Raw genomic sequence first — 27280 nt, 5'->3', positions numbered from 1 at the left:
CTTAATCTCACTAATAAAAATTCATTTACACGTTTAAAACAAGCACCAGTAACAGTTTACGTGGTCTACCAGTATAATCTTCACGTTTTTGTTTAAATCTTAATCTCACTAATAAAAATTCATTTACACGTTCAAAACAAGCACCAGTAACAGTTCACGTGGTCTACCAGTATAATCTTCACGTTTTTGTTTAAATCTTAATCTCACTAATAAAAATTCATTTACACGTTCAAAACAAGCACCAGTAACAGTTCACGTGGTCTACCAGTATAATCTTCACGTTTTTGTTTAAATCTTAATCTCACTAATAAAAATTCATTTACACGTTCAAAACAAGCACCAGTAACAGTTTACGTGGTCTACCAGTATAATCTTCACGTTTTTGTTTAAATCTTAATCTCACTAATAAAAATACATTTACAAGTTTAGAACAAGCACCAGTAACAGTTTACGTGGTCTACCAGTATAATCTTCACGTTTTTGTTTAAATCTTAATCTCACTAATAAAAATTCATTTACACGTTCAAAACAAGCACCAGTAACAGTTCACGTGGTCTACCAGTATAATCTTCACGTTTTTGTTTAAATCTTAATCTCACTAATAAAAATTCATTTACACGTTCAAAACAAGCACCAGTAACAGTTTACGTGGTCTACCAGTATAATCTTCACGTTTTTGTTTTAATCTTAATCTCACTAATAAAAATTCATTTACACGTTTAAAACAAGCACCAGTAACAGTTTACGTGGTCTACCAGTATAATCTTCACGTTTTTGTTTAAATCTTAATCTCACTAATAAAAATTCATTTACACGTTCAAAACAAGCACCAGTAACAGTTCACGTGGTCTACCAGTATAATCTTCACGTTTTTGTTTAAATCTTAATCTCACTAATAAAAATTCATTTACACGTTCAAAACAAGCACCAGTAACAGTTCACGTGGTCTACCAGTATAATCTTCACGTTTTTGTTTAAATCTTAATCTCACTAATAAAAATTCATTTACACGTTCAAAACAAGCACCAGTAACAGTTTACGTGGTCTACCAGTATAATCTTCACGTTTTTGTTTAAATCTTAATCTCACTAATAAAAATACATTTACAAGTTTAGAACAAGCACCAGTAACAGTTTACGTGGTCTACCAGTATAATCTTCACGTTTTTGTTTAAATCTTAATCTCACTAATAAAAATTCATTTACACGTTCAAAACAAGCACCAGTAACAGTTCACGTGGTCTACCAGTATAATCTTCACGTTTTTGTTTAAATCTTAATCTCACTAATAAAAATTCATTTACACGTTCAAAACAAGCACCAGTAACAGTTTACGTGGTCTACCAGTATAATCTTCACGTTTTTGTTTTAATCTTAATCTCACTAATAAAAATTCATTTACACGTTTAAAACAAGCACCAGTAACAGTTTACGTGGTCTACCAGTATAATCTTCACGTTTTTGTTTAAATCTTAATCTCACTAATAAAAATTCATTTACACGTTCAAAACAAGCACCAGTAACAGTTCACGTGGTCTACCAGTATAATCTTCACGTTTTTGTTTAAATCTTAATCTCACTAATAAAAATTCATTTACACGTTCAAAACAAGCACCAGTAACAGTTTACGTGGTCTACCAGTATAATCTTCACGTTTTTGTTTTAATCTTAATCTCACTAATAAAAATTCATTTACACGTTTAAAACAAGCACCAGTAACAGTTTACGTGGTCTACCAGTATAATCTTCACGTTTTTGTTTAAATCTTAATCTCACTAATAAAAATTCATTTACACGTTCAAAACAAGCACCAGTAACAGTTCACGTGGTCTACCAGTATAATCTTCACGTTTTTGTTTTACTCTTAATCTCACTAATAAAAATTCATTTACACGTTTAAAACAAGCACCAGTAACAGTTCACGTGGTCTACCAGTATAATCTTCACGTTTTTGTTTAAATCTTAATCTCACTAATAAAAATTCATTTACACGTTCAAAACAAGCACCAGTAACAGTTCACGTGGTCTACCAGTATAATCTTCACGTTTTTGTTTAAATCTTAATCTCACTAATAAAAATTCATTTACACGTTCAAAACAAGCACCAGTAACAGTTTACGTGGTCTACCAGTATAATCTTCACGTTTTTGTTTAAATCTTAATCTCACTAATAAAAATTCATTTACACGTTCAAAACAAGCACCAGTAACAGTTCACGTGGTCTACCAGTATAATCTTCACGTTTTTGTTTAAATCTTAATCTCACTAATAAAAATTCATTTACACGTTCAAAACAAGCACCAGTAACAGTTTACGTGGTCTACCAGTATAATCTTCACGTTTTTGTTTTAATCTTAATCTCACTAATAAAAATTCATTTACACGTTTAAAACAAGCACCAGTAACAGTTTACGTGGTCTACCAGTATAATCTTCACGTTTTTGTTTAAATCTTAATCTCACTAATAAAAATTCATTTACACGTTCAAAACAAGCACCAGTAACAGTTCACGTGGTCTACCAGTATAATCTTCACGTTTTTGTTTAAATCTTAATCTCACTAATAAAAATTCATTTACACGTTCAAAACAAGCACCAGTAACAGTTTACGTGGTCTACCAGTATAATCTTCACGTTTTTGTTTTAATCTTAATCTCACTAATAAAAATTCATTTACACGTTTAAAACAAGCACCAGTAACAGTTTACGTGGTCTACCAGTATAATCTTCACGTTTTTGTTTAAATCTTAATCTCACTAATAAAAATTCATTTACACGTTCAAAACAAGCACCAGTAACAGTTCACGTGGTCTACCAGTATAATCTTCACGTTTTTGTTTAAATCTTAATCTCACTAATAAAAATTCATTTACACGTTCAAAACAAGCACCAGTAACAGTTTACGTGGTCTACCAGTATAATCTTCACGTTTTTGTTTTAATCTTAATCTCACTAATAAAAATTCATTTACACGTTTAAAACAAGCACCAGTAACAGTTTACGTGGTCTACCAGTATAATCTTCACGTTTTTGTTTAAATCTTAATCTCACTAATAAAAATTCATTTACACGTTCAAAACAAGCACCAGTAACAGTTTACGTGGTCTACCAGTATAATCTTCACGTTTTTGTTTAAATCTTAATCTCACTAATAAAAATTCATTTACACGTTCAAAACAAGCACCAGTAACAGTTCACGTGGTCTACCAGTATAATCTTCACGTTTTTGTTTAAATCTTAATCTCACTAATAAAAATTCATTTACACGTTCAAAACAAGCACCAGTAACAGTTTACGTGGTCTACCAGTATAATCTTCACGTTTTTGTTTAAATCTTAATCTCACTAATAAAAATTCATTTACACGTTCAAAACAAGCACCAGTAACAGTTCACGTGGTCTACCAGTATAATCTTCACGTTTTTGTTTTAATCTTAATCTCACTAATAAAAATTCATTTACACGTTCAAAACAAGCACCAGTAACAGTTCACGTGGTCTACCAGTATAATCTTCACGTTTTTGTTTTACTCTTAATCTCACTAATAAAAATTCATTTACACGTTTAAAATAAGCACCAGTAACAGTTTTAGGTGGTCTACCAGTATAATCTTCGCGTTTTTGTTTTAATCTTAATCTCACTAATAAAAATTCATTTACACGTTCAAAACAAGCACCAGTAACAGTTTACGTGGTCTACCAGTATAATCTTCACGTTTTTGTTTAAATCTTAATCTCACTAATAAAAATTCATTTACACGTTCAAAACAAGCACCAGTAACAGTTCACGTGGTCTACCAGTATAATCTTCACGTTTTTGTTTAAATCTTAATCTCACTAATAAAAATTCATTTACACGTTCAAAACAAGCACCAGTAACAGTTTACGTGGTCTACCAGTATAATCTTCACGTTTTTGTTTTAATCTTAATCTCACTAATAAAAATTCATTTACACGTTTAAAACAAGCACCAGTAACAGTTTACGTGGTCTACCAGTATAATCTTCACGTTTTTGTTTAAATCTTAATCTCACTAATAAAAATTCATTTACACGTTCAAAACAAGCACCAGTAACAGTTCACGTGGTCTACCAGTATAATCTTCACGTTTTTGTTTTACTCTTAATCTCACTAATAAAAATTCATTTACACGTTTAAAACAAGCACCAGTAACAGTTCACGTGGTCTACCAGTATAATCTTCACGTTTTTGTTTAAATCTTAATCTCACTAATAAAAATTCATTTACACGTTCAAAACAAGCACCAGTAACAGTTCACGTGGTCTACCAGTATAATCTTCACGTTTTTGTTTAAATCTTAATCTCACTAATAAAAATTCATTTACACGTTCAAAACAAGCACCAGTAACAGTTTACGTGGTCTACCAGTATAATCTTCACGTTTTTGTTTAAATCTTAATCTCACTAATAAAAATTCATTTACACGTTCAAAACAAGCACCAGTAACAGTTCACGTGGTCTACCAGTATAATCTTCACGTTTTTGTTTAAATCTTAATCTCACTAATAAAAATTCATTTACACGTTCAAAACAAGCACCAGTAACAGTTTACGTGGTCTACCAGTATAATCTTCACGTTTTTGTTTTAATCTTAATCTCACTAATAAAAATTCATTTACACGTTTAAAACAAGCACCAGTAACAGTTTACGTGGTCTACCAGTATAATCTTCACGTTTTTGTTTAAATCTTAATCTCACTAATAAAAATTCATTTACACGTTCAAAACAAGCACCAGTAACAGTTCACGTGGTCTACCAGTATAATCTTCACGTTTTTGTTTAAATCTTAATCTCACTAATAAAAATTCATTTACACGTTCAAAACAAGCACCAGTAACAGTTTACGTGGTCTACCAGTATAATCTTCACGTTTTTGTTTTAATCTTAATCTCACTAATAAAAATTCATTTACACGTTTAAAACAAGCACCAGTAACAGTTTACGTGGTCTACCAGTATAATCTTCACGTTTTTGTTTAAATCTTAATCTCACTAATAAAAATTCATTTACACGTTCAAAACAAGCACCAGTAACAGTTCACGTGGTCTACCAGTATAATCTTCACGTTTTTGTTTTACTCTTAATCTCACTAATAAAAATTCATTTACACGTTTAAAACAAGCACCAGTAACAGTTCACGTGGTCTACCAGTATAATCTTCACGTTTTTGTTTTACTCTTAATCTCACTAATAAAAATTCATTTACACGTTTAAAACAAGCACCAGTAACAGTTCACGTGGTCTACCAGTATAATCTTCACGTTTTTGTTTAAATCTTAATCTCACTAATAAAAATTCATTTACACGTTCAAAACAAGCACCAGTAACAGTTCACGTGGTCTACCAGTATAATCTTCACGTTTTTGTTTTAATCTTAATCTCACTAATAAAAATTCATTTACACGTTCAAAACAAGCACCAGTAACAGTTCACGTGGTCTACCAGTATAATCTTCACGTTTTTGTTTTACTCTTAATCTCACTAATAAAAATTCATTTACACGTTTAAAATAAGCACCAGTAACAGTTTTAGGTGGTCTACCAGTATAATCTTCGCGTTTTTGTTTTAATCTTAATCTCACTAATAAAAATTCATTTACACGTTCAAAACAAGCACCAGTAACAGTTTACGTGGTCTACCAGTATAATCTTCACGTTTTTGTTTAAATCTTAATCTCACTAATAAAAATTCATTTACACGTTCAAAACAAGCACCAGTAACAGTTCACGTGGTCTACCAGTATAATCTTCACGTTTTTGTTTAAATCTTAATCTCACTAATAAAAATTCATTTACACGTTCAAAACAAGCACCAGTAACAGTTTACGTGGTCTACCAGTATAATCTTCACGTTTTTGTTTTAATCTTAATCTCACTAATAAAAATTCATTTACACGTTTAAAACAAGCACCAGTAACAGTTTACGTGGTCTACCAGTATAATCTTCACGTTTTTGTTTAAATCTTAATCTCACTAATAAAAATTCATTTACACGTTCAAAACAAGCACCAGTAACAGTTCACGTGGTCTACCAGTATAATCTTCACGTTTTTGTTTTACTCTTAATCTCACTAATAAAAATTCATTTACACGTTTAAAACAAGCACCAGTAACAGTTCACGTGGTCTACCAGTATAATCTTCACGTTTTTGTTTAAATCTTAATCTCACTAATAAAAATTCATTTACACGTTCAAAACAAGCACCAGTAACAGTTCACGTGGTCTACCAGTATAATCTTCACGTTTTTGTTTAAATCTTAATCTCACTAATAAAAATTCATTTACACGTTCAAAACAAGCACCAGTAACAGTTTACGTGGTCTACCAGTATAATCTTCACGTTTTTGTTTAAATCTTAATCTCACTAATAAAAATTCATTTACACGTTCAAAACAAGCACCAGTAACAGTTCACGTGGTCTACCAGTATAATCTTCACGTTTTTGTTTAAATCTTAATCTCACTAATAAAAATTCATTTACACGTTCAAAACAAGCACCAGTAACAGTTTACGTGGTCTACCAGTATAATCTTCACGTTTTTGTTTTAATCTTAATCTCACTAATAAAAATTCATTTACACGTTTAAAACAAGCACCAGTAACAGTTTACGTGGTCTACCAGTATAATCTTCACGTTTTTGTTTAAATCTTAATCTCACTAATAAAAATTCATTTACACGTTCAAAACAAGCACCAGTAACAGTTCACGTGGTCTACCAGTATAATCTTCACGTTTTTGTTTAAATCTTAATCTCACTAATAAAAATTCATTTACACGTTCAAAACAAGCACCAGTAACAGTTTACGTGGTCTACCAGTATAATCTTCACGTTTTTGTTTTAATCTTAATCTCACTAATAAAAATTCATTTACACGTTTAAAACAAGCACCAGTAACAGTTTACGTGGTCTACCAGTATAATCTTCACGTTTTTGTTTAAATCTTAATCTCACTAATAAAAATTCATTTACACGTTCAAAACAAGCACCAGTAACAGTTCACGTGGTCTACCAGTATAATCTTCACGTTTTTGTTTAAATCTTAATCTCACTAATAAAAATTCATTTACACGTTCAAAACAAGCACCAGTAACAGTTTACGTGGTCTACCAGTATAATCTTCACGTTTTTGTTTTAATCTTAATCTCACTAATAAAAATTCATTTACACGTTTAAAACAAGCACCAGTAACAGTTTACGTGGTCTACCAGTATAATCTTCACGTTTTTGTTTAAATCTTAATCTCACTAATAAAAATTCATTTACACGTTCAAAACAAGCACCAGTAACAGTTCACGTGGTCTACCAGTATAATCTTCACGTTTTTGTTTAAATCTTAATCTCACTAATAAAAATTCATTTACACGTTCAAAACAAGCACCAGTAACAGTTTACGTGGTCTACCAGTATAATCTTCACGTTTTTGTTTTAATCTTAATCTCACTAATAAAAATTCATTTACACGTTTAAAACAAGCACCAGTAACAGTTTACGTGGTCTACCAGTATAATCTTCACGTTTTTGTTTAAATCTTAATCTCACTAATAAAAATTCATTTACACGTTCAAAACAAGCACCAGTAACAGTTTACGTGGTCTACCAGTATAATCTTCACGTTTTTGTTTTACTCTTAATCTCACTAATAAAAATTCATTTACACGTTTAAAACAAGCACCAGTAACAGTTCACGTGGTCTACCAGTATAATCTTCACGTTTTTGTTTAAATCTTAATCTCACTAATAAAAATTCATTTACACGTTCAAAACAAGCACCAGTAACAGTTCACGTGGTCTACCAGTATAATCTTCACGTTTTTGTTTAAATCTTAATCTCACTAATAAAAATTCATTTACACGTTCAAAACAAGCACCAGTAACAGTTTACGTGGTCTACCAGTATAATCTTCACGTTTTTGTTTAAATCTTAATCTCACTAATAAAAATTCATTTACACGTTCAAAACAAGCACCAGTAACAGTTCACGTGGTCTACCAGTATAATCTTCACGTTTTTGTTTAAATCTTAATCTCACTAATAAAAATTCATTTACACGTTCAAAACAAGCACCAGTAACAGTTCACGTGGTCTACCAGTATAATCTTCACGTTTTTGTTTAAATCTTAATCTCACTAATAAAAATTCATTTACACGTTCAAAACAAGCACCAGTAACAGTTTACGTGGTCTACCAGTATAATCTTCACGTTTTTGTTTTAATCTTAATCTCACTAATAAAAATTCATTTACACGTTTAAAACAAGCACCAGTAACAGTTTACGTGGTCTACCAGTATAATCTTCACGTTTTTGTTTAAATCTTAATCTCACTAATAAAAATTCATTTACACGTTCAAAACAAGCACCAGTAACAGTTCACGTGGTCTACCAGTATAATCTTCACGTTTTTGTTTTACTCTTAATCTCACTAATAAAAATTCATTTACACGTTTAAAACAAGCACCAGTAACAGTTCACGTGGTCTACCAGTATAATCTTCACGTTTTTGTTTAAATCTTAATCTCACTAATAAAAATTCATTTACACGTTCAAAACAAGCACCAGTAACAGTTCACGTGGTCTACCAGTATAATCTTCACGTTTTTGTTTTAATCTTAATCTCACTAATAAAAATTCATTTACACGTTCAAAACAAGCACCAGTAACAGTTCACGTGGTCTACCAGTATAATCTTCACGTTTTTGTTTTACTCTTAATCTCACTAATAAAAATTCATTTACACGTTTAAAATAAGCACCAGTAACAGTTTTAGGTGGTCTACCAGTATAATCTTCGCGTTTTTGTTTTAATCTTAATCTCACTAATGAAAAAAACAGCCTTTACACGTTTAAATCAAGTATTAGAAGGATTTCACGTGGTCTACGAGTTTCCGCTAGACGTTCATTTGTGACTCGCTTAAACTCTCTTAATTATTTGTTTCCTTCCCAAATGTTCTCGATTCTGCGAGTTAAAAATCAGGTGAAAACCAAAACCAGAATGAAATGAGGGCTGCTATCTCCAAAGGTTTTCGGCTTACTTTTTACCAGGAGAGCAAAAAAGCGAATCCCCTTTGCAAATGTTGAAAAGGTCAACAGCGCGAGGCAACGCACGCTTTAGAGCCCCCGCCTACGCGACCCCTTCTTCTCTGTCAAAAAAACAATTTCAGCTTAGACAGTTTCGGAAAATCAAAAGTAGGACGGATAAGATTTCTGGGCTAAATTTGGGGGTTTCCACACCAATAATTATCGAATTTATCTGAAATTTCATCAAGCGCATTCGTAAAATTTAATTCCGGTATCGCTTGTTTTGAAAATTCGACAACATCAACCTGTTGTAATTTTCCATTGTGTGTTTTTTTTCTTACTTCTTGGTAATTATTTCGCGAAGTCGGTAGCCGATGCCGGTAGTTACGTGTAGATAATTCGAATAATGAATATTAAATTATAAATTATGGTAAATAACGGATGGATTTGGGTCATATCTCTTTTGGATTATTTCTTTTTAATGTAGCGTATCAATATTTTTAATTCCTGTCTAGGTTCAGCTGGAAAACGCTGCTTTGGGTGTTGTCTCTGGTGGTGCAGCTCGTCGTCTCGGCGCCCCAAGGCAACGGCCAATTCCCGGACAACTACAGCGTCTACGTTCGAGCCTTGCAAAACCAAAATCAACCGGCTGCGACTCCCAGCCCTTACTCCTCCCCGATTCAACCTCAGAACCACGGCGGTTACAGCCCGCCATTGATTCCCCAAGCTCAACCTTACAGGTGAGTTTATCGACAGCCCTGATTTCCGGTTACGATTAAAATGATATTTATCGTTTTGGTTTCGCGAAGGCCTCCTCTGATTCCTCACATCCAACCAGACTTCAACCACCACCAAGGCAACTACGGTCGTCCTCAACCCCATATTCCGCAGCCATCGCAGCAACAGCCACCGCAACCGCAAGTCAGGAACTTCCCCCAGTACCAACCTCCCCTCTCCAATCCTTACAAGCCGGCGCAGCCTTCCCAACCGCAACACAACCAGCATAACAATAACCAACAAGTGCGTTGAGCGAACGAATCGTATTACTATATCACGAATATTTATATTTTATTTATTCCGTATAGGTAATCTACGTTGGCGGTCAGCAAAGCCGTCCTTACAACCATCAACCTCCGCAACCATCGTCTAACGGCGGACAGGCGCCTCATCAGCACCAGCAGCAACCGTCTTCCAACTCGAATGGACAGCCCGTTTCTTTCTCGACGTCCTTCACTTCGGACGCCGCCCGACAGGGAAAAGTGGTTTCGGGGCAAGCTCCGGCTCAGGCTATCCAGAAAGCGCCGGCTTCCGAGATCCAGTTCGATAAAGGAGCGGTCGCCAAGGACAAGGACGCCAGCAACAAGAAGAAGGACGACGAGTACGTCATCTACTACTACTACTATTACGACGACGAAAACAAGAAGAAGGAGAACAACCTGACTCTAAATTTCGACGACATTCCCAACTTGGAGCAGTACGACAGCATCAACAAGACCCAAGGAGGAAGAAGCAACGTCGTGGCCAACGGAGTACCTAATAGTCTTCAAAGCAGACCAGCCGCTCCGGCCGCTTCCCATCAATCAGGGGCCGTTCATAACGTTTTGCCAGGTCACAACGACTACTTGACTACCGCTTCGCCGAGGTAGTATGCGATTGTTAAACTGCCGCATCGAGAAGCGTCATTTATTTTAATCGCTAATATTTTGCCATTACAGATCAGCTACCGCCGTATCCGTGTCCGTTTCCGTTTCGGAAGGACCCCAACAATCCCCGGTTCCGAATGTCTACCGTTATGGCAACAGCGAAATCCCCAGATCTCCCATTATCAAACACGGCTCCGGCGATCTTCGCAAGCCGTCGGTCTCGGTTACTAACGGAGTTCCAGTTGAAAACCACGCCAACACGGTTGTGTCCATCGAAACCAAGGCGCCTTTGACCGAAGTCTCGAGCACCACTCCGTCGGCCCTCCACGAGGACATTTCGGAAGTCTCTCTGGAGAAACCCGGCGAGGATGCCAACGACGTCGGCGACACCAAGAAAATCGAAATCAAGAAAGCCGAAACTTTGGAACCCGAAACGACCACCACTACCGAAGCCAGCACGACCGAAGAACCAACTACGACCACAGAAACTAGTCGACGACCCGGATACGGAAACAGGAGACGTTACGGTGGCGGATCCAACCGTATCTCCCCAACCAGGCGTCCAAGCACCACCTCGACAACCACCGAAGGCGCAGCCAGTTCCACAAGGCGCACCCCACGTCCTCGCGGAAGACGACCCGGGGAAAGCAGTCGCATCAGGCCAACTAGGTGAGTCTACATTGATTTCGAGAAAATTCCGTTGTCTAAGACTTACAGGCGTTCTTTTAAAAATAGGCCACGAGCCCGTACGACGCCAGCCCCGAAGGAAGAAGAAGAAGAAGAAGAGACCAACGAAGAAGCCGTGAAGAGCAGTTCGACCACGCAAGAGCCAGACTCTACCACCGCTACTTCCAGGAGATTCGGAGGATCCAACAGAAGATTCACCCCATCCAGATCGGGATCTCGATCCAGCACCACCCCAGCCCCGACCGAAAAGAGCCCAGTTAGACCTATCACCCCGAGACCAAGGCCCGGTGGAGTTTCCCCGAGAGGATCCAGCTTGTTCGGGCGTACTCGCCCTCCCGGAGGACGCATCCCGGGAAGACGCGCGCCCTTCTCCAGAGCCAAGCCAGTCGTCGAAGAGAAGACGGAGGCGGCGGAGGAAGAGGACAGGGAAGTCCCGGTCAGCAGCTCGACGCCCGAAGCCGAGGAAGCGTCCAAGACGACGGAAAGCGGAGTTAGTCAAAGCTCGACGCAAGCCACCTCGGCCGCCGCCACTCCAGAAGTGAGCGAGCCCGAGGAAGCCGACAAGGAGGAATCGGAAGCCACCGAAGCGCCGGTGTCCTCGACCACGGAGGCCTCACGAAGGAACCCCCTCTTCCGTACCAGAACCAGGGCTCCTCTCTTCAGCAACAACAGAGCGAGGCCCAACCCGCTCAGCAGAAGCCGCCCAACCCCGGCGTCCTCAAAGTGAACGCGTTAATCCAACACCTGACGAACTATTTTTCCGCGAGTACGAATACGAACGAATAGCGAGCTCCCGTATATCACGCGCAAGATTACTGCCAAGACATTCCACATTTATATATTTTTTAAAAGAAAACGAAATCGACGAGAGAGAAAAAATTTAATGTTTATTTTTCAGGGCTTCATCAGTTATAAAAATATTAACGGAGCTATAGACGCGCCATTTTTACATCATATTTTTTTACAATTTACATCAACCTCTCTCTGTTCTCAAATCTCTGCCATTCTTACCGTATAATAGAAAGCAATCTGATCGTATTTGTAACAATGAAAGAGTGAAATGATTTAACTGATGGGAAACCCGTGTTAGAAATCGTAATATTTTTCCCGGATAGGTGGTTCATTACACCGACAACAGCTATAAGGACTGTATCTTCAAATTAAGAATATTAAGCCCAGGGCTTTTCTACTTAATACTTAATAACGCGCCAAGCTAGATGGACAATTGATGGAGCCTGCGGTTAGTTTTCTACCATTTACCCAGATAGTTCCCTTAAATCCGTAACATTTAATAATAATTGTTATTTCCGTCCGAGACTTGTGTAAATATTTTCCGATTACAGTCGACATTTCTTTCTATTTATTCGATGAAACTACCAATTGTTTTTAAAAATTAAATTGACCAACATTTTCCCCAAAGCCCAAGAAAATGAACGTATTGTGTTGATAAAATGAGCTACGAAAAATTAGAGAGGTTAAGCCCACGGATGCGATGTTTTTTTTTTGTTTAATTATTCGCCCATCCAAAAATTAGCCAAAGGGTTTTTTACCGTCTCTGTTTTGTTTGTGCATTATTCTGTGTAATTCTTTTGATAAGTTTCATTAAATAAAGCGAGAAATATTTACATAAAAATGAAATGGTATTAACTATTTACTTTCAAAAACATTGAATCTCCAGAGTTGAAAACGCGTAAGAGAAACGTGTAGGGCAAACCAGCTGCGCGCAATAAAGCTACACGTTATCCGTTCGCATTTCCTTTGGCCTTTTTAAACACAATCTCAACGGGATTTGCGTGTACTGGGCCCAAGTTAAACAATTAGGTTTAGGCGAGGGGTCCGTCATTTCGAGGAATCGTATACGAGATTTCGAATTCAGGAATCTGCACTCAAGATTCTTGATTCTACTAAGATTCCGTGATTCCGTCATGATATCTTAATTCTACTCCGGGTCTAGGTCGCCAGGAAATATCATGCCCTACGATTTCGCTTGTATTCATAAATATTAAGTGAGATTTCTGGCCAATCCGCGGGACATCATAAATATTGTGGTATTTGAATTTCGTACCAATTGATACAGGCGCCATCTAACTCGTTTCGCTACTTAATTTCCAAAACCAGATAACTCTAAAAATTCGGATTGTCTAAAAATTAATTTAAATTAAGGCTTTCGCGTTTCACTACCTTATTTCCAAAACCAGATAACTCTAAAAATTTGGATTGTCTTAAAATTAATTTAAATTAAGGCTTTCGCGTTTCACTACCTTATTTCCAAAACCAGATAACTCTAAAAATTCGGATTGTTTAAAAATTAATTTAAATTAAGGCTTTCGCGTTTCACTACCTTATTTCCAAAACCAGATAACTCTAAAAATTCGGATTGTTTAAAAATTAATTTAAATTAAGGCTTTCGCGTTTCACTACCTTATTTCCAAAACCAGGTAACTCTAAAAATTCGGATTGTTTAAAAATTAATTTAAATTAAGGCTTTCGCGTTTCACTACCTTATTTCCAAAACCAGATAACTCTAAAAATTTGGATTGTCTTAAAATTAATTTAAATTAAGGCTTTCGCGTTTCACTACCTTATTTCCAAAACCAGATAACTCTAAAAATTCGGATTGTTTAAAAATTAATTTAAATTAAGGCTTTCGCGTTTCACTACCTTATTTCCAAAACCAGATAACTCTAAAAATTCGGATTGTTTAAAAATTAATTTAAATTAAGGCTTTCGCGTTTCACTACCTTATTTCCAAAACCAGATAACTCTAAAAATTCGGATTGTCTTAAAATTAATTTAAATTAAGGCTTTCGCGTTTCACTACCTTATTTCCAAAACCAGATAACTCTAAAAATTCGGATTGTTTAAAAATTAATTTAAATTAAGGCTTTCGCGTTTCACTACCTTATTTCCAAAACCAGATAACTCTAAAAATTCGGATTGTTTAAAAATTAATTTAAATTAAGGCTTTCGCGTTTCACTACCTTATTTCCAAAACCAGATAACTCTAAAAATTCGGATTGTCTTAAAATTAATTTAAATTAAGGCTTTCGCGTTTCACTACCTTATTTCCAAAACCAGATAACTCTAAAAATTCGGATTGTTAAAAATTAATTTAAATTAAGGCTTTCGCGTTTCACTACCTTATTTCCAAAACCAGATAACTCTAAAAATTCGGATTGTTTAAAAATTAATTTAAATTAAGGCTTTCGCGTTTCACTACCTTATTTCCAAAACCAGGTAACTCTAAAAATTCGGATTGTTTAAAAATTAATTTAAATTAAGGCTTTCGCGTTTCACTACCTTATTTCCAAAACCAGATAACTCTAAAAATTCGGATTGTCTTAAAATTAATTTAAATTAAGGCTTTCGCGTTTCACTACCTTATTTCCAAAACCAGATAACTCTAAAAATTCGGATTGTCTTAAAATTAATTTAAATTAAGGCTTTCGCGTTTCACTACCTTATTTCCAAAACCAGATAACTCTAAAAATTCGGATTGTTTAAAAATTAATTTAAATTAAGGCTTTCGCGTTTCACTACCTTATTTCCAAAACCAGATAACTCTAAAAATTCGGATTGTTTAAAAATTAATTTAAATTAAGGCTTTCGCGTTTCACTACCTTATTTCCAAAACCAGGTAACTCTAAAAATTCGGATTGTTTAAAAATTAATTTAAATTAAGGCTTTCGCGTTTCACTACCTTATTTCCAAAACCAGATAACTCTAAAAATTCGGATTGTCTTAAAATTAATTTAAATTAAGGCTTTCGCGTTTCACTACCTTATTTCCAAAACCAGATAACTCTAAAAATTCGGATTGTCTTAAAATTAATTTAAATTAAGGCTTTCGCGTTTCACTACCTTATTTCCAAAACCAGATAACTCTAAAAATTCGGATTGTTTAAAAATTAATTTAAATTAAGGCTTTCGCGTTTCACTACCTTATTTCCAAAACCAGATAACTCTAAAAATTCGGATTGTCTTAAAATTAATTTAAATTAAGGCTTTCGCGTTTCACTACCTTATTTCCAAAACCAGATAACTCTAAAAATTCGGATTGTTTAAAAATTAATTTAAATTAAGGCTTTCGCGTTTCACTACCTTATTTCCAAAACCAGATAACTCTAAAAATTCGGATTGTTTAAAAATTAATTTAAATTAAGGCTTTCGCGTTTCACTACCTTATTTCCAAAACCAGATAACTCTAAAAATTCGGATTGTTTAAAAATTAATTTAAATTAAGGCTTTCGCGTTTCACTACCTTATTTCCAAAACCAGATAACTCTAAAAATTCGGATTGTCTTAAAATTAATTTAAATTAAGGCTTTCGCGTTTCACTACCTTATTTCCAAAACCAGATAACTCTAAAAATTCGGATTGTTTAAAAATTAATTTAAATTAAGGCTTTCGCGTTTCACTACCTTATTTCCAAAACCAGATAACTCTAAAAATTCGGATTGTTTAAAAATTAATTTAAATTAAGGCTTTCGCGTTTCACTACCTTATTTCCAAAACCAGATAACTCTAAAAATTCGGATTGTCTTAAAATTAATTTAAATTAAGGCTTTCGCGTTTCACTACCTTATTTCCAAAACCAGATAACTCTAAAAATTCGGATTGTCTAAAAATTAATTTAAATTAAGGTTTTCGCGTTTCACTACCTTATTTCCAAAACCAGATAACTCTAAAAATTCGGATTGTCTAAAAATTAATTTAAATTAAGGCTTTCGCGTTTCACAACCTTATTTCCAAAACCAGATAACTCTAAAAATTCGGATTGTCTTAAAATTAATTTAAATTAAGGTTTTCGCGTTTCACTACCTTATTTCCAAAACCAGATAACTCTAAAAATTCGGATTGTCTAAAAATTAATTTAAATTAAGGCTTTCGCGTTTCACTACCTTATTTCCAAAACCAGATAACTCTAAAAATTCGGATTGTTTAAAAATTAATTTAAATTAAGGCTTTCGCGTTTCACTACCTTATTTCCAAAACCAGGTAACTCTAAAAATTCGGATTGTTTAAAAATTAATTTAAATTAAGGCTTTCGCGTTTCACTACCTTATTTCCAAAACCAGATAACTCTAAAAATTCGGATTGTCTTAAAATTAATTTAAATTAAGGCTTTCGCGTTTCACTACCTTATTTCCAAAACCAGATAACTCTAAAAATTCGGATTGTTTAAAAATTAATTTAAATTAAGGCTTTCGCGTTTCACTACCTTATTTCCAAAACCAGATAACTCTAAAAATTCGGATTGTCTAAAAATTAATTTAAATTAAGGCTTTCGCGTTTCACTACCTTATTTCCAAAACCAGATAACTCTAAAAATTCGGATTGTTTAAAAATTAATTTAAATTAAGGCTTTCGCGTTTCACTACCTTATTTCCAAAACCAGGTAACTCTAAAAATTCGGATTGTTTAAAAATTAATTTAAATTAAGGCTTTCGCGTTTCACTACCTTATTTCCAAAACCAGATAACTCTAAAAATTCGGATTGTCTTAAAATTAATTTAAATTAAGGCTTTCGCGTTTCACTACCTTATTTCCAAAACCAGATAACTCTAAAAATTCGGATTGTTTAAAAATTAATTTAAATTAAGGCTTTCGCGTTTCACTACCTTATTTCCAAAACCAGATAACTCTAAAAATTCGGATTGTTTAAAAATTAATTTAAATTAAGGCTTTCGCGTTTCACTACCTTATTTCCAAAACCAGATAACTCTAAAAATTCGGATTGTCTTAAAATTAATTTAAATTAAGGCTTTCGCGTTTCACTACCTTATTTCCAAAACCAGATAACTCTAAAAATTCGGATTGTTTAAAAATTAATTTAAATTAAGGCTTTCGCGTTTCACTACCTTATTTCCAAAACCAGATAACTCTAAAAATTCGGATTGTTTAAAAATTAATTTAAATTAAGGCTTTCGCGTTTCACTACCTTATTTCCAAAACCAGATAACTCTAAAAATTCGGATTGTTTAAAAATTAATTTAAATTAAGGCTTTCGCGTTTCACTACCTTATTTCCAAAACCAGATAACTCTAAAAATTCGGATTGTTTAAAAATTAATTTAAATTAAGGCTTTCGCGTTTCACTACCTTATTTCCAAAACCAGATAACTCTAAAAATTCGGATTGTTTAAAAATTAATTTAAATTAAGGCTTTCGCGTTTCACTACCTTATTTCCAAAACCAGATAACTCTAAAAATTCGGATTGTCTTAAAATTAATTTAAATTAAGGCTTTCGCGTTTCACTACCTTATTTCCAAAACCAGATAACTCTAAAAATTCGGATTGTTTAAAAATTAATTTAAATTAAGGCTTTCGCGTTTCACTACCTTATTTCCAAAACCAGATAACTCTAAAAATTTGGATTGTCTTAAAATTAATTTAAATTAAGGCTTTCGCGTTTCACTACCTTATTTCCAAAACCAGATAACTCTAAAAATTCGGATTGTTTAAAAATTAATTTAAATTAAGGCTTTCGCGTTTCACTACCTTATTTCCAAAACCAGATAACTCTAAAAATTCGGATTGTTTAAAAATTAATTTAAATTAAGGCTTTCGCGTTTCACTACCTTATTTCCAAAACCAGATAACTCTAAAAATTCGGATTGTTTAAAAATTAATTTAAATTAAGGCTTTCGCGTTTCACTACCTTATTTCCAAAACCAGATAACTCTAAAAATTCGGATTGTCTTAAAATTAATTTAAATTAAGGCTTTCGCGTTTCACTACCTTATTTCCAAAACCAGATAACTCTAAAAATTCGGATTGTTTAAAAATTAATTTAAATTAAGGCTTTCGCGTTTCACTACCTTATTTCCAAAACCAGATAACTCTAAAAATTTGGATTGTCTTAAAATTAATTTAAATTAAGGCTTTCGCGTTTCACTACCTTATTTCCAAAACCAGATAACTCTAAAAATTCGGATTGTTTAAAAATTAATTTAAATTAAGGCTTTCGCGTTTCACTACCTTATTTCCAAAACCAGATAACTCTAAAAATTCGGATTGTCTTAAAATTAATTTAAATTAAGGTTTTCGCGTTTCACTACCTTATTTCCAAAACCAGATAACTCTAAAAATTCGGATTGTCTAAAAATTAATTTAAATTAAGGCTTTCGCGTTTCACTACCTTATTTCCAAAACCAGATAACTCTAAAAATTTGGATTGTCTTAAAATTAATTTAAATTAAGGCTTTCGCGTTTCACTACCTTATTTCCAAAACCAGATAACTCTAAAAATTCGGATTGTCTAAAAATTAATTTAAATTAAGGCTTTCGCGTTTCACTACCTTATTTCCAAAACCAGATAACTCTAAAAATTCGGATTGTCTTAAAATTAATTTAAATTAAGGCTTTCGCGTTTCACAACCTTATTTCCAAAACCAGATAACTCTAAAAATTCGGATTGTCTTAAAATTAATTTAAATTAAGGCTTTCGCGTTTCACTACCTTATTTCCAAAACCAGATAACTCTAAAAATTCGGATTGTCTTAAAATTAATTTAAATTAAGGCTTTCGCGTTTCACAACCTTATTTCCAAAACCAGATAACTCTAAAAATTCGGATTGTCTTAAAATTAATTTAAATTAAGGCTTTCGCGTTTCACAACCTTATTTCCAAAACCAGATAACTCTAAAAATTCGGATTGTCTTAAAATTAATTTAAATTAAGGCTTTCGCGTTTCACTACCTTATTTCCAAAACCAGATAACTCTAAAAATTCGGATTGTCTAAAAATTAATTTAAATTAAGATTTTCGCGTTTCACTACCTTATTTCCAAAACCAGATAACTCTAAAAATTCGGATTGTTTAAAAATTAATTTAAATTAAGGCTTTCGCGTTTCACTACCTTATTTCCAAAACCAGATAACTCTAAAAATTCGGATTGTTTAAAAATTAATTTAAATTAAGGCTTTCGCGTTTCACTACCTTATTTCCAAAACCAGATAACTCTAAAAATTCGGATTGTCTAAAAATTAATTTAAATTAAGGTTTTCGCGTTTCACTACCTTATTTCCAAAACCAGATAACTCTAAAAATTCGGATTGTCTAAAAATTAATTTAAATTAAGGCTTTCGCGTTTCACAACCTTATTTCCAAAACCAGATAACTCTAAAAATTCGGATTGTCTTAAAATTAATTTAAATTAAGGTTTTCGCGTTTCACTACCTTATTTCCAAAACCAGATAACTCTAAAAATTCGGATTGTCTAAAAATTAATTTAAATTAAGGCTTTCGCGTTTCACTACCTTATTTCCAAAACCAGATAACTCTAAAAATTCGGATTGTTTAAAAATTAATTTAAATTAAGGTTTTCGCGTTTCACTACCTTATTTCCAAAACCAGATAACTCTAAAAATTCGGATTGTTTAAAAATTAATTTAAATTAAGGCTTTCGCGTTTCACTACCTTATTTCCAAAACCAGATAACTCTAAAAATTCGGATTGTCTTAAAATTAATTTAAATTAAGGTTTTCGCGTTTCACTACCTTATTTCCAAAACCAGATAACTCTAAAAATTCGGATTGTCTAAAAATTAATTTAAATTAAGGCTTTCGCGTTTCACTACCTTATTTCCAAAACCAGATAACTCTAAAAATTCGGATTGTCTTAAAATTAATTTAAATTAAGGCTTTCGCGTTTCACAACCTTATTTCCAAAACCAGATAACTCTAAAAATTCGGATTGTTTAAAAATTAATTTAAATTAAGGCTTTCGCGTTTCACTACCTTATTTCCAAAACCAGGTAAATTTGAAAAATTCATTTCATATAAATTAATGTACAAGATGATTGAAAATTTGTTGAAATTTGAATTTTATATTTAAAATATATTTAATACATCGGGGGGATGGTTTGTACTTAAATGTCCGTGACATCTTGTTAACTTTCTATTTTACTTTTATCACAAGTTAAGAAATTTTTACGTTAGTATAAAGGTTATGATTTAAAAAAATATTAATTATTAATTATTGGTACGTTTACAAAACCATAGTTTTTTTAGATTACCATAAACAAACAATTCTTTTAATTTCCTTACAAATTCTTAAAATTCCTCGACTTTTTAAGCCTTTTTGAAATTACCTATCAAAAATTCTAGAATTTGGCTTTTATAGACATTATAAATGGTAAATCCAAAAATGAAAATCAAAAATCCAGCACGCCACATGTCCGACCACTCAATTACACCCGTAACATTGAGTATTTGCAAACTTCGTAACAAAGACTATGTAAGCTAGAATTTATATAGTCTTTGCTTCGTAAGCTGCAGCAGCTCTCCCTCGACACTCGTGAGAGATGTTTGAAGGATATATATATCGGCTGATGGAGACTAAGTCGCCATCTGTTGGCCAAAATATTGTTGTTTATTCTCTGGCGTTGCAGAAAACGAAACGGGATGCCAAAAATCCATAGGGACGGAGTATTTGAAACGCAAAAAGATACGCCACTAGTTTTAATACTATGATAGGTAGTACAGTATAGGTATTTCTAAAAACAAATTAAAATTTCCGTAATGATATAAATTTTTTGTTATTTCCAAAGCAATCATCGTAAATTTCAAACATTAACTTTTAAAACTATATCGATTTGACTTCCTAAGCGTAAAATTATCATATTTGTGTAGATAAAGATTTTGCGAAATGAGGCATTCGCGCGTCGTCCTGCCTTATCTGGTCGAAAATGATGAGCCGTTACGCAGTTAATCTTTGTTAGGCATAATACGCCGCAGTCAGCTATCGCGCGTTTAGAATCACCGCCTCTACATCCTCTGCCATTGATATCAAAGAAGAAAGGACACGCTGGCTTCTTCAATAATAAAAATTGATCGTCGTTATGTCTCTTTATATTAAGGATTCTCGAAGAAAAAAGTAGTTAAGGAGCGAGGATCCATCGGGCGAGGGCTGCTTCGTCCGTCGCCGCTATTTCACGCTATACCGCGAGCGCCCGTTTGGGCAACTTGCCCAAAATTTCGCATCCCGCGGAACGAAAAAGAATTAAAAATAGCTCTGAAAGAGAGGAAGATGTCGGAGTTGGCCAAATGCGAGGAAGGATGCTGCGAAGAGCAGGGAGGAGACGAGAGAGAGAGGATGATAGTGATAGAAATAGCATCGCGGGGACATCATCCAAAAGTTGATCTTGAAGCTACTCCGTTGCCAGGAAGGGGCACCCATCAGGACCATGACACTATCCAACCACTAACGGATTACGTAAGTACATTTAATCGACGAAATTATCCCCGTATTTCGATGATTTTAATATCATAAATATTCAAAATTAACGAGTATATAACGCGTTTTTTTAAAATTAAGTAATAATTAATAACCGTAAACTTTCCGGTTGCCTATGATGGGAGTGTGGACGGGCTTGGAATAACTTTAGTCTCGGAGATATCGATTTAGCTTCTACACGCCTGACGTCTGGATAACAGGCACATCTCGCGCGACTTAACGGCTTAGAAGCTTATATCAACACCCCTCATTTGTCCATAGACTTTTCAAAACTAAAACTCACGTCCAAGTATATTTTTCCCAATTAAGGGGGTCTTAGGAATTATTTTGCAAGCGCGTTTTAGAATTTCTGACACGATGTTGTTTACACCTTGTTTCGCGCTTAGAGAATCTCTATTCAAACCTCGTATAAACCTTCTTTCGTATCTCGATAATAGATAAAAGAATTTATTTCTGATACTTATGATAAAATGTAACGATTATAACGGCAGTTGAAACCCGCGGAAGAGACGCCTTATAAAAAACATGGGTAGCGAGTCCGACATGGAGTTCGAACCCATCCGGGTGATGGTACCCTACGGGGTACTGGCTCTCAACACCATCCTTTTCCAATTAATTCGAAGAATCAGCCGCCTATTGCCGTTACCGAGGGGATTAGCGACGATTATATTGGAGTTCTTAGCGACCGTGGAACTTATCACCGATTGTGCCGAATTAGGTACGTGTTTCCAGTGACAGTTACGACGATAACCGTTGGAGGTCGAGTTACGAGTCAACCCGAATATTTTACAGACATAGTTTACGAGTTGCACGGGGCTTGGGCGTACGGCGCTGTTCTGTTCTTTCTCTGTTTCTGGTGGGGCCGATGTTGGTGCGGGGCGGATGCCTGCCCCAGCGATTTCCTCGAAGGGCACATTTTGGACTACGACTACAGCTACATCACGACCATTTGCAAACTCATCGGAGAAATGCTCGCTGCCCGATACGCTTACTCGTTAGTTACCACGTGGGGGAAAAGTAAGGAGTCGTGTTGTAAAAGCATTTTTAAGCGTCACCGTCACGCTAGCGGAAGAATGGTGGTTGACAAAAAAGTGGCAAACACCGCGTCTTTATCGCCCGTAAAGCATTAATATGACGCCCAAGAGAGAACGTTAACCATACGTTCATCAGAAACATCGAATATTAATCGATGTCATCATTTTCTAACGTATGCCTTTTGCGTTTCCAAACTTCAAAGTCAACTAGAAGATATACATTTTTTGATGGTATGACATCACACGCGTTGTTGATAGATTTTGCTATTACACGCGCGGAAAAAGACCAGGTGTCCCCTCTCTGATACATTAAAATTGTTTTACAGCACGTCACCTTACTTAACTCCATGATGACATCTTTTCACAAATGTAGGCATAAAGAATTATATTTAAAAGTTTACTTTGAATTAGGTACACGCAAACCATTTGGTCATACGGAAGCATGCCGCATCATTTGAGGTACCTGAGGGGTGGCTGTGACGGCTCTCTCCAGGTAACATAAGTCTGCCATATTGTACCATAAGTATGCCACTTAGTATTCTTCAAACGCAAAATTGTTACTGAGAGTTATTCGCCGCCTATAGCGGGTTTGGTCAACGTTATGCGTCGGTTAGCTCACGTATTTGACCTTGGACTAATAAACTATAAGGACGTTTCGTTGATACTGAATTTCCTCAGCTAGAGCAAACACTTATACCCATCCCTCTATCGGGAAATATAGCCCTTACAGCGATTGCGCATGTGCGAAAGCATCACAAGGAGCGACCACGTTTAAAACACAAATGTTACCGTAAAGAGTTGCTTCGTGTGATGCCTTGGCACAAGCGCGGAGATAGTTACCCATTTTTTCGTCGGTAGAGGGATGGGAATGAATATTTATTCGTTTTAAGGTAACCAAAACGTCCCTATAATTAAAGGGAGTATGAAGTTCCATGTTTATGGTGTATCAGCAAATTTACATTTCTATACCACCAAGCTTTAGCAGAAGCCAGGTGTGAGTGACGCTAGTTACGTTAAACACAAGCAGTTGAGCGTGTAATTAGTCCAAGCTTTGACAGTTCCTCGCTAGAGGGTGATTTTCTTTCCGTGATGACGCCTTTCTGTAAAACATTTCAAAAGAGGCTTACCGAGGGGATAATCACTGTCAGATGGCCTGTACACCGATTACGCGTCCTCAACACTGATAAAGGTACAGACTCTAAAGATAACGCGTACTCTCATTAGTACAGTCAAAGGTACGGCCTTGTACACCGATTACGCAATGTGACTAGCCCCTCGTCGCTTACTTTTGGAACAATATTATAGACTTACGAGGTAATAATAGTTAAAATATTTGATATCGCCTTTAACGGATTTGCGTTTTTGTTCGAAACGTAGGTATCGATTTTGAAGGGAGCGGGTGTCGAAGGTTTCATTACGTTCATCAGTCGCTTCGTGGCGCTCAACTCCGGCTACCTCTCCGACCGAATCGCCAATCCGGTCAACGCTCTGACCACCGTCATCTTGGTCTTATCAGGTACCGTATAACTCCTCGACCATTTGAAAAAGGTGTCTGACTTACCCTTGATCTTGGACAGCGGCTTCCTCAACCGGCGGATTCTTCAACCCCATTCTGGCAGCGGGCCTCAAGTTCCAATGCGAGGGTCTCTCCAACTTGGGTCATATATTCGTTTACTGGATCGCTTCGTTTGTTGGTGGAATCGTCGCTCGATACCTGCATTTGTCTATCAAAGAGATCAGGGACAAGAAATTCCTTTAATTCACACTCAAAAAGCATTATTAATTATCAATATGTCTTCCATTAGCCAAAGATTTAAAGCGAGTGGCCGCTCCAATGTAGTACCTGGATGGTACGATAGATAGTAACTGATGTATATTTGAAATGGGGTACGTTGCGTTGCTATTCAAATGCTAGCATCATCTTATCATCGAGGCTTAACCTCGAATTTTAATCGTAAATTATAGTAAACATCGTTTCGATTAAACAAAAATAAGTTAAAATCATGTTTATCAACAGAGATTGTACTAGAGTACTTATTTTGCAAAGAGTTACAAAATTCAGTTTATAAGATTAAAATATTTCGCGGTGCGGTTACGATAGGGGGCGATATTTTACGGGGTCTTTTTGGTGTAATACGGAAAAGCATCAAAGGGGATTTCTTTGGAGCCACCACTTGCTTTAATTTAATTCGAGCGCCAGAGCATTATTGATATTCGTATCCATATGTCTTCCATTAGCTAAAGAGTTGGCCCCCACCATTGCCATCTCAAATTGTAATTTTCGACTAATTCTGGCAATGGTGGGCAGACTTCTAAGCATATAAGCGCCTAAAATACTGCCATATTGCGTGCCTTAGATCAATGTTACTTCCTGTTTTACCATATAAATTTATGCCAAAAATGTACATCGCTATATCCATTATTGGCGGACTTAAAACGCTAGAGAACTTTAGAGGGAGTGAAAAGTTCCACATTTAAGGTGGATCACATAATTTCATATTTTCTGCCACTGGAGAAGCTAGGGTAGCTGGCGCTAGTTACGTTGGAAACAAGTTGCAGCGCCTATTAGCGGAAGAGTTTACTTCCTTTAAATTAACATTTTATTGTACGAAACAAAATAAATTCGTTTACGTTTTTTGTTATACAATAATGAGTTTTTTTTCATCTGCGGAATTCACTATTTTTCGCGTCTTTCTTTGGCAATCGTTCGTCCGCCATTAACTGCGTCCTTCGATGGGGTCTTCAGTTTGCGGTCTTTGGGTGCAGGATATGGAAAATGGGGTTACAAGGGGGAAACCCGAGAGGCTGATCACTCACTAGCTGTAATCGTCGTACAATCCTGTAGCTTTGCCTGTACTTGTAGAATTTGCTATATTTGCGGGATTCTACCAGACCGCGGGAGAACTTTTGGTTCTACGCTCGCTACCTATGCTATAATTAGACTGACTATAGTTTTTAATAATTTTATATTTTTATAAATTTTGAGGGACTACTATGAATTACTCTATCGCGCATTACGTGCTATGACTATTACTATTATACTATATTCTAAAATAATACTACAAGGTGGTTTTAAGTTTTAAAGTTTACTATTTTATTTTTTTTGCCCTATGGTTGGGACATTTTCTGTCCCCATAGACAATATTGTCTATGCTGTCCCATGACTAACCGCTCCCAGATCTTGTTTTAATCTGCTATACATTTCTCGCACGAAACCCAAGTCGTCCTTTTGGCGCGTAAATGGTGGTCAGCGCGCTCGGGAAAACCAGGGCGACTTTGGAAATTTTCCAAAACGCACCTGCGTTTCCTTCTATAGAGCGCTTTCGATACGACCTGGGTTTTTTCTACATTGTCTGAGAACGGATATTGGAATTTTACAAAAAAATACAAAACTTGGAAAATACATACATGAAAATACTATTACAATACTAAAATTATTATTAAAATACACTAAAAATATTACACATTGAAATTATTCATTTTATACACTATTTTAAGTTTTAAATTTTATTAGCTCGTTGGCTAAGTTTTCTACAGTACTAAAGTGACTACGTAATCAAATTCAGACTTTGCACTAACAAAGACTGTACTCGCTATACCGAAATTAAGGAAGTGGTTAACTCCTCGGGGGGAAATTTAACATAGACGCGCTCAAAGAATTTCGATTAAAAATAGTGTAGAACCCAGAATGCATTTATTTAAAATTATAATTTTTGTATTATTTTAATATAATATACAGGGTGTCCACTAAAAACAAAATATTAAAAATAACTGAAAACTTGTGTAAAATTAAATGACCTTGAACCATGTCTTCAAGGTCATTCAAAATATATCTCGAGAACCGTTGGGTTTACGGATTTGGTTTCAATAGGTCTTTCAATAAAAGTTACGTCCCCCTTCCATCCCGCCCGGCGCGTAAAACCGGAAATAGGTGATTTAATTTCTGTTATACGGCTGTAACGGCTACCAGATTTTATCGGGTAGTTGTACAGCCAACCCTCTTTGAAGCAGCCAACTTCAATCCAAGATTTCGCTTTAAACTGTAAGCCGCGGCACACGCGTTACCGTTCTCTGTGGTCCTTCGTTAAGATATTTAACGTTGGGTAAGTTAAAATTTTAATTAAATGAAATAAATCTAATGTAAATAACTTAATAATTTCTAGTTTTCAGTTAAATAGAGAAGATATGGAGCCACTAGACGGTAATAAAACCCCAAAACCAGCAAAAGTACAGTTAATGCTCAAACCTCCGAATATATTGAAGGAAAATTCAAAACGAGAAAAACTGATCCCATTAGAACTCAACGTATTACTTTCACAATCCGGAATGCAACAAGTGTTTATTTTAACCCACGTAGCTTTTTTAGGCATTTTAGAATAATGAAATCCCGACTTATTATCTATATCTATGATCCCGAATTCCAACTTAGGCCTAACGTTTACAACGTTAAAAATATTTCCTTATTTCAGGCAACAAGCGACCACAAGTGACAAAGACTATACAAAAAGGGGTCTGTTAGTCCAGGCGCGGAATGTTAATACTCCTTGGCGAGTGCTAAACAGGTTTCATTGAAAGGCTTATTATAAAGTTTTTGCTCTAGTCTTATCTGGAAGATTTGTTATAAAAAACGACAACATATCAAA

The 27280-nt window shown here is 35.0% G+C and overlaps 2 protein-coding genes across 2 annotated transcripts in view; both read left to right on the top strand.

Annotated features, from left to right (window-relative positions):
• LOC149932228 (uncharacterized) overlaps positions 1 to 12975 on the top strand; it is a 29257-nt gene extending 16282 nt beyond the window's left edge. Inside the window, exons 2-6 of the mRNA XM_090156362.1 lie at positions 9551 to 9775; positions 9845 to 10055; positions 10121 to 10677; positions 10751 to 11347; positions 11414 to 12975. Coding sequence (XP_090012488.1) covers positions 9551 to 9775; positions 9845 to 10055; positions 10121 to 10677; positions 10751 to 11347; positions 11414 to 12092 — 2269 coding nt within the window. The 3' untranslated portion in view covers positions 12093 to 12975. The remainder of the gene's footprint in view (positions 1 to 9550; positions 9776 to 9844; positions 10056 to 10120; positions 10678 to 10750; positions 11348 to 11413) is intronic.
• An 8256-nt stretch (positions 12976 to 21231) lies between these two features.
• AQP (aquaporin) lies at positions 21232 to 25287 on the top strand. Its single transcript, XM_090156491.1, has 6 exons — positions 21232 to 21582; positions 22095 to 22321; positions 22396 to 22597; positions 23049 to 23130; positions 24015 to 24153; positions 24215 to 25287. Exons 2-6 carry the CDS (start codon positions 22129 to 22131, stop codon positions 24394 to 24396), a joined length of 798 nt encoding a protein of 265 aa, XP_090012617.1. The 5' UTR covers positions 21232 to 21582; positions 22095 to 22128; the 3' UTR covers positions 24397 to 25287.
• Positions 25288 to 27280: the final 1993 nt, after the last annotated feature.

This window comes from Leiobunum rupestre, chromosome 8 (genome assembly GCF_980474605.1).
Source record: "Leiobunum rupestre chromosome 8, qqLeiRupe1.1.hap1, whole genome shotgun sequence".
NCBI classification, from domain to species: Eukaryota; Metazoa; Arthropoda; class Arachnida; order Opiliones; family Sclerosomatidae; genus Leiobunum; species Leiobunum rupestre.
This window is presented reverse-complemented; position numbering and strand designations above follow the sequence as displayed.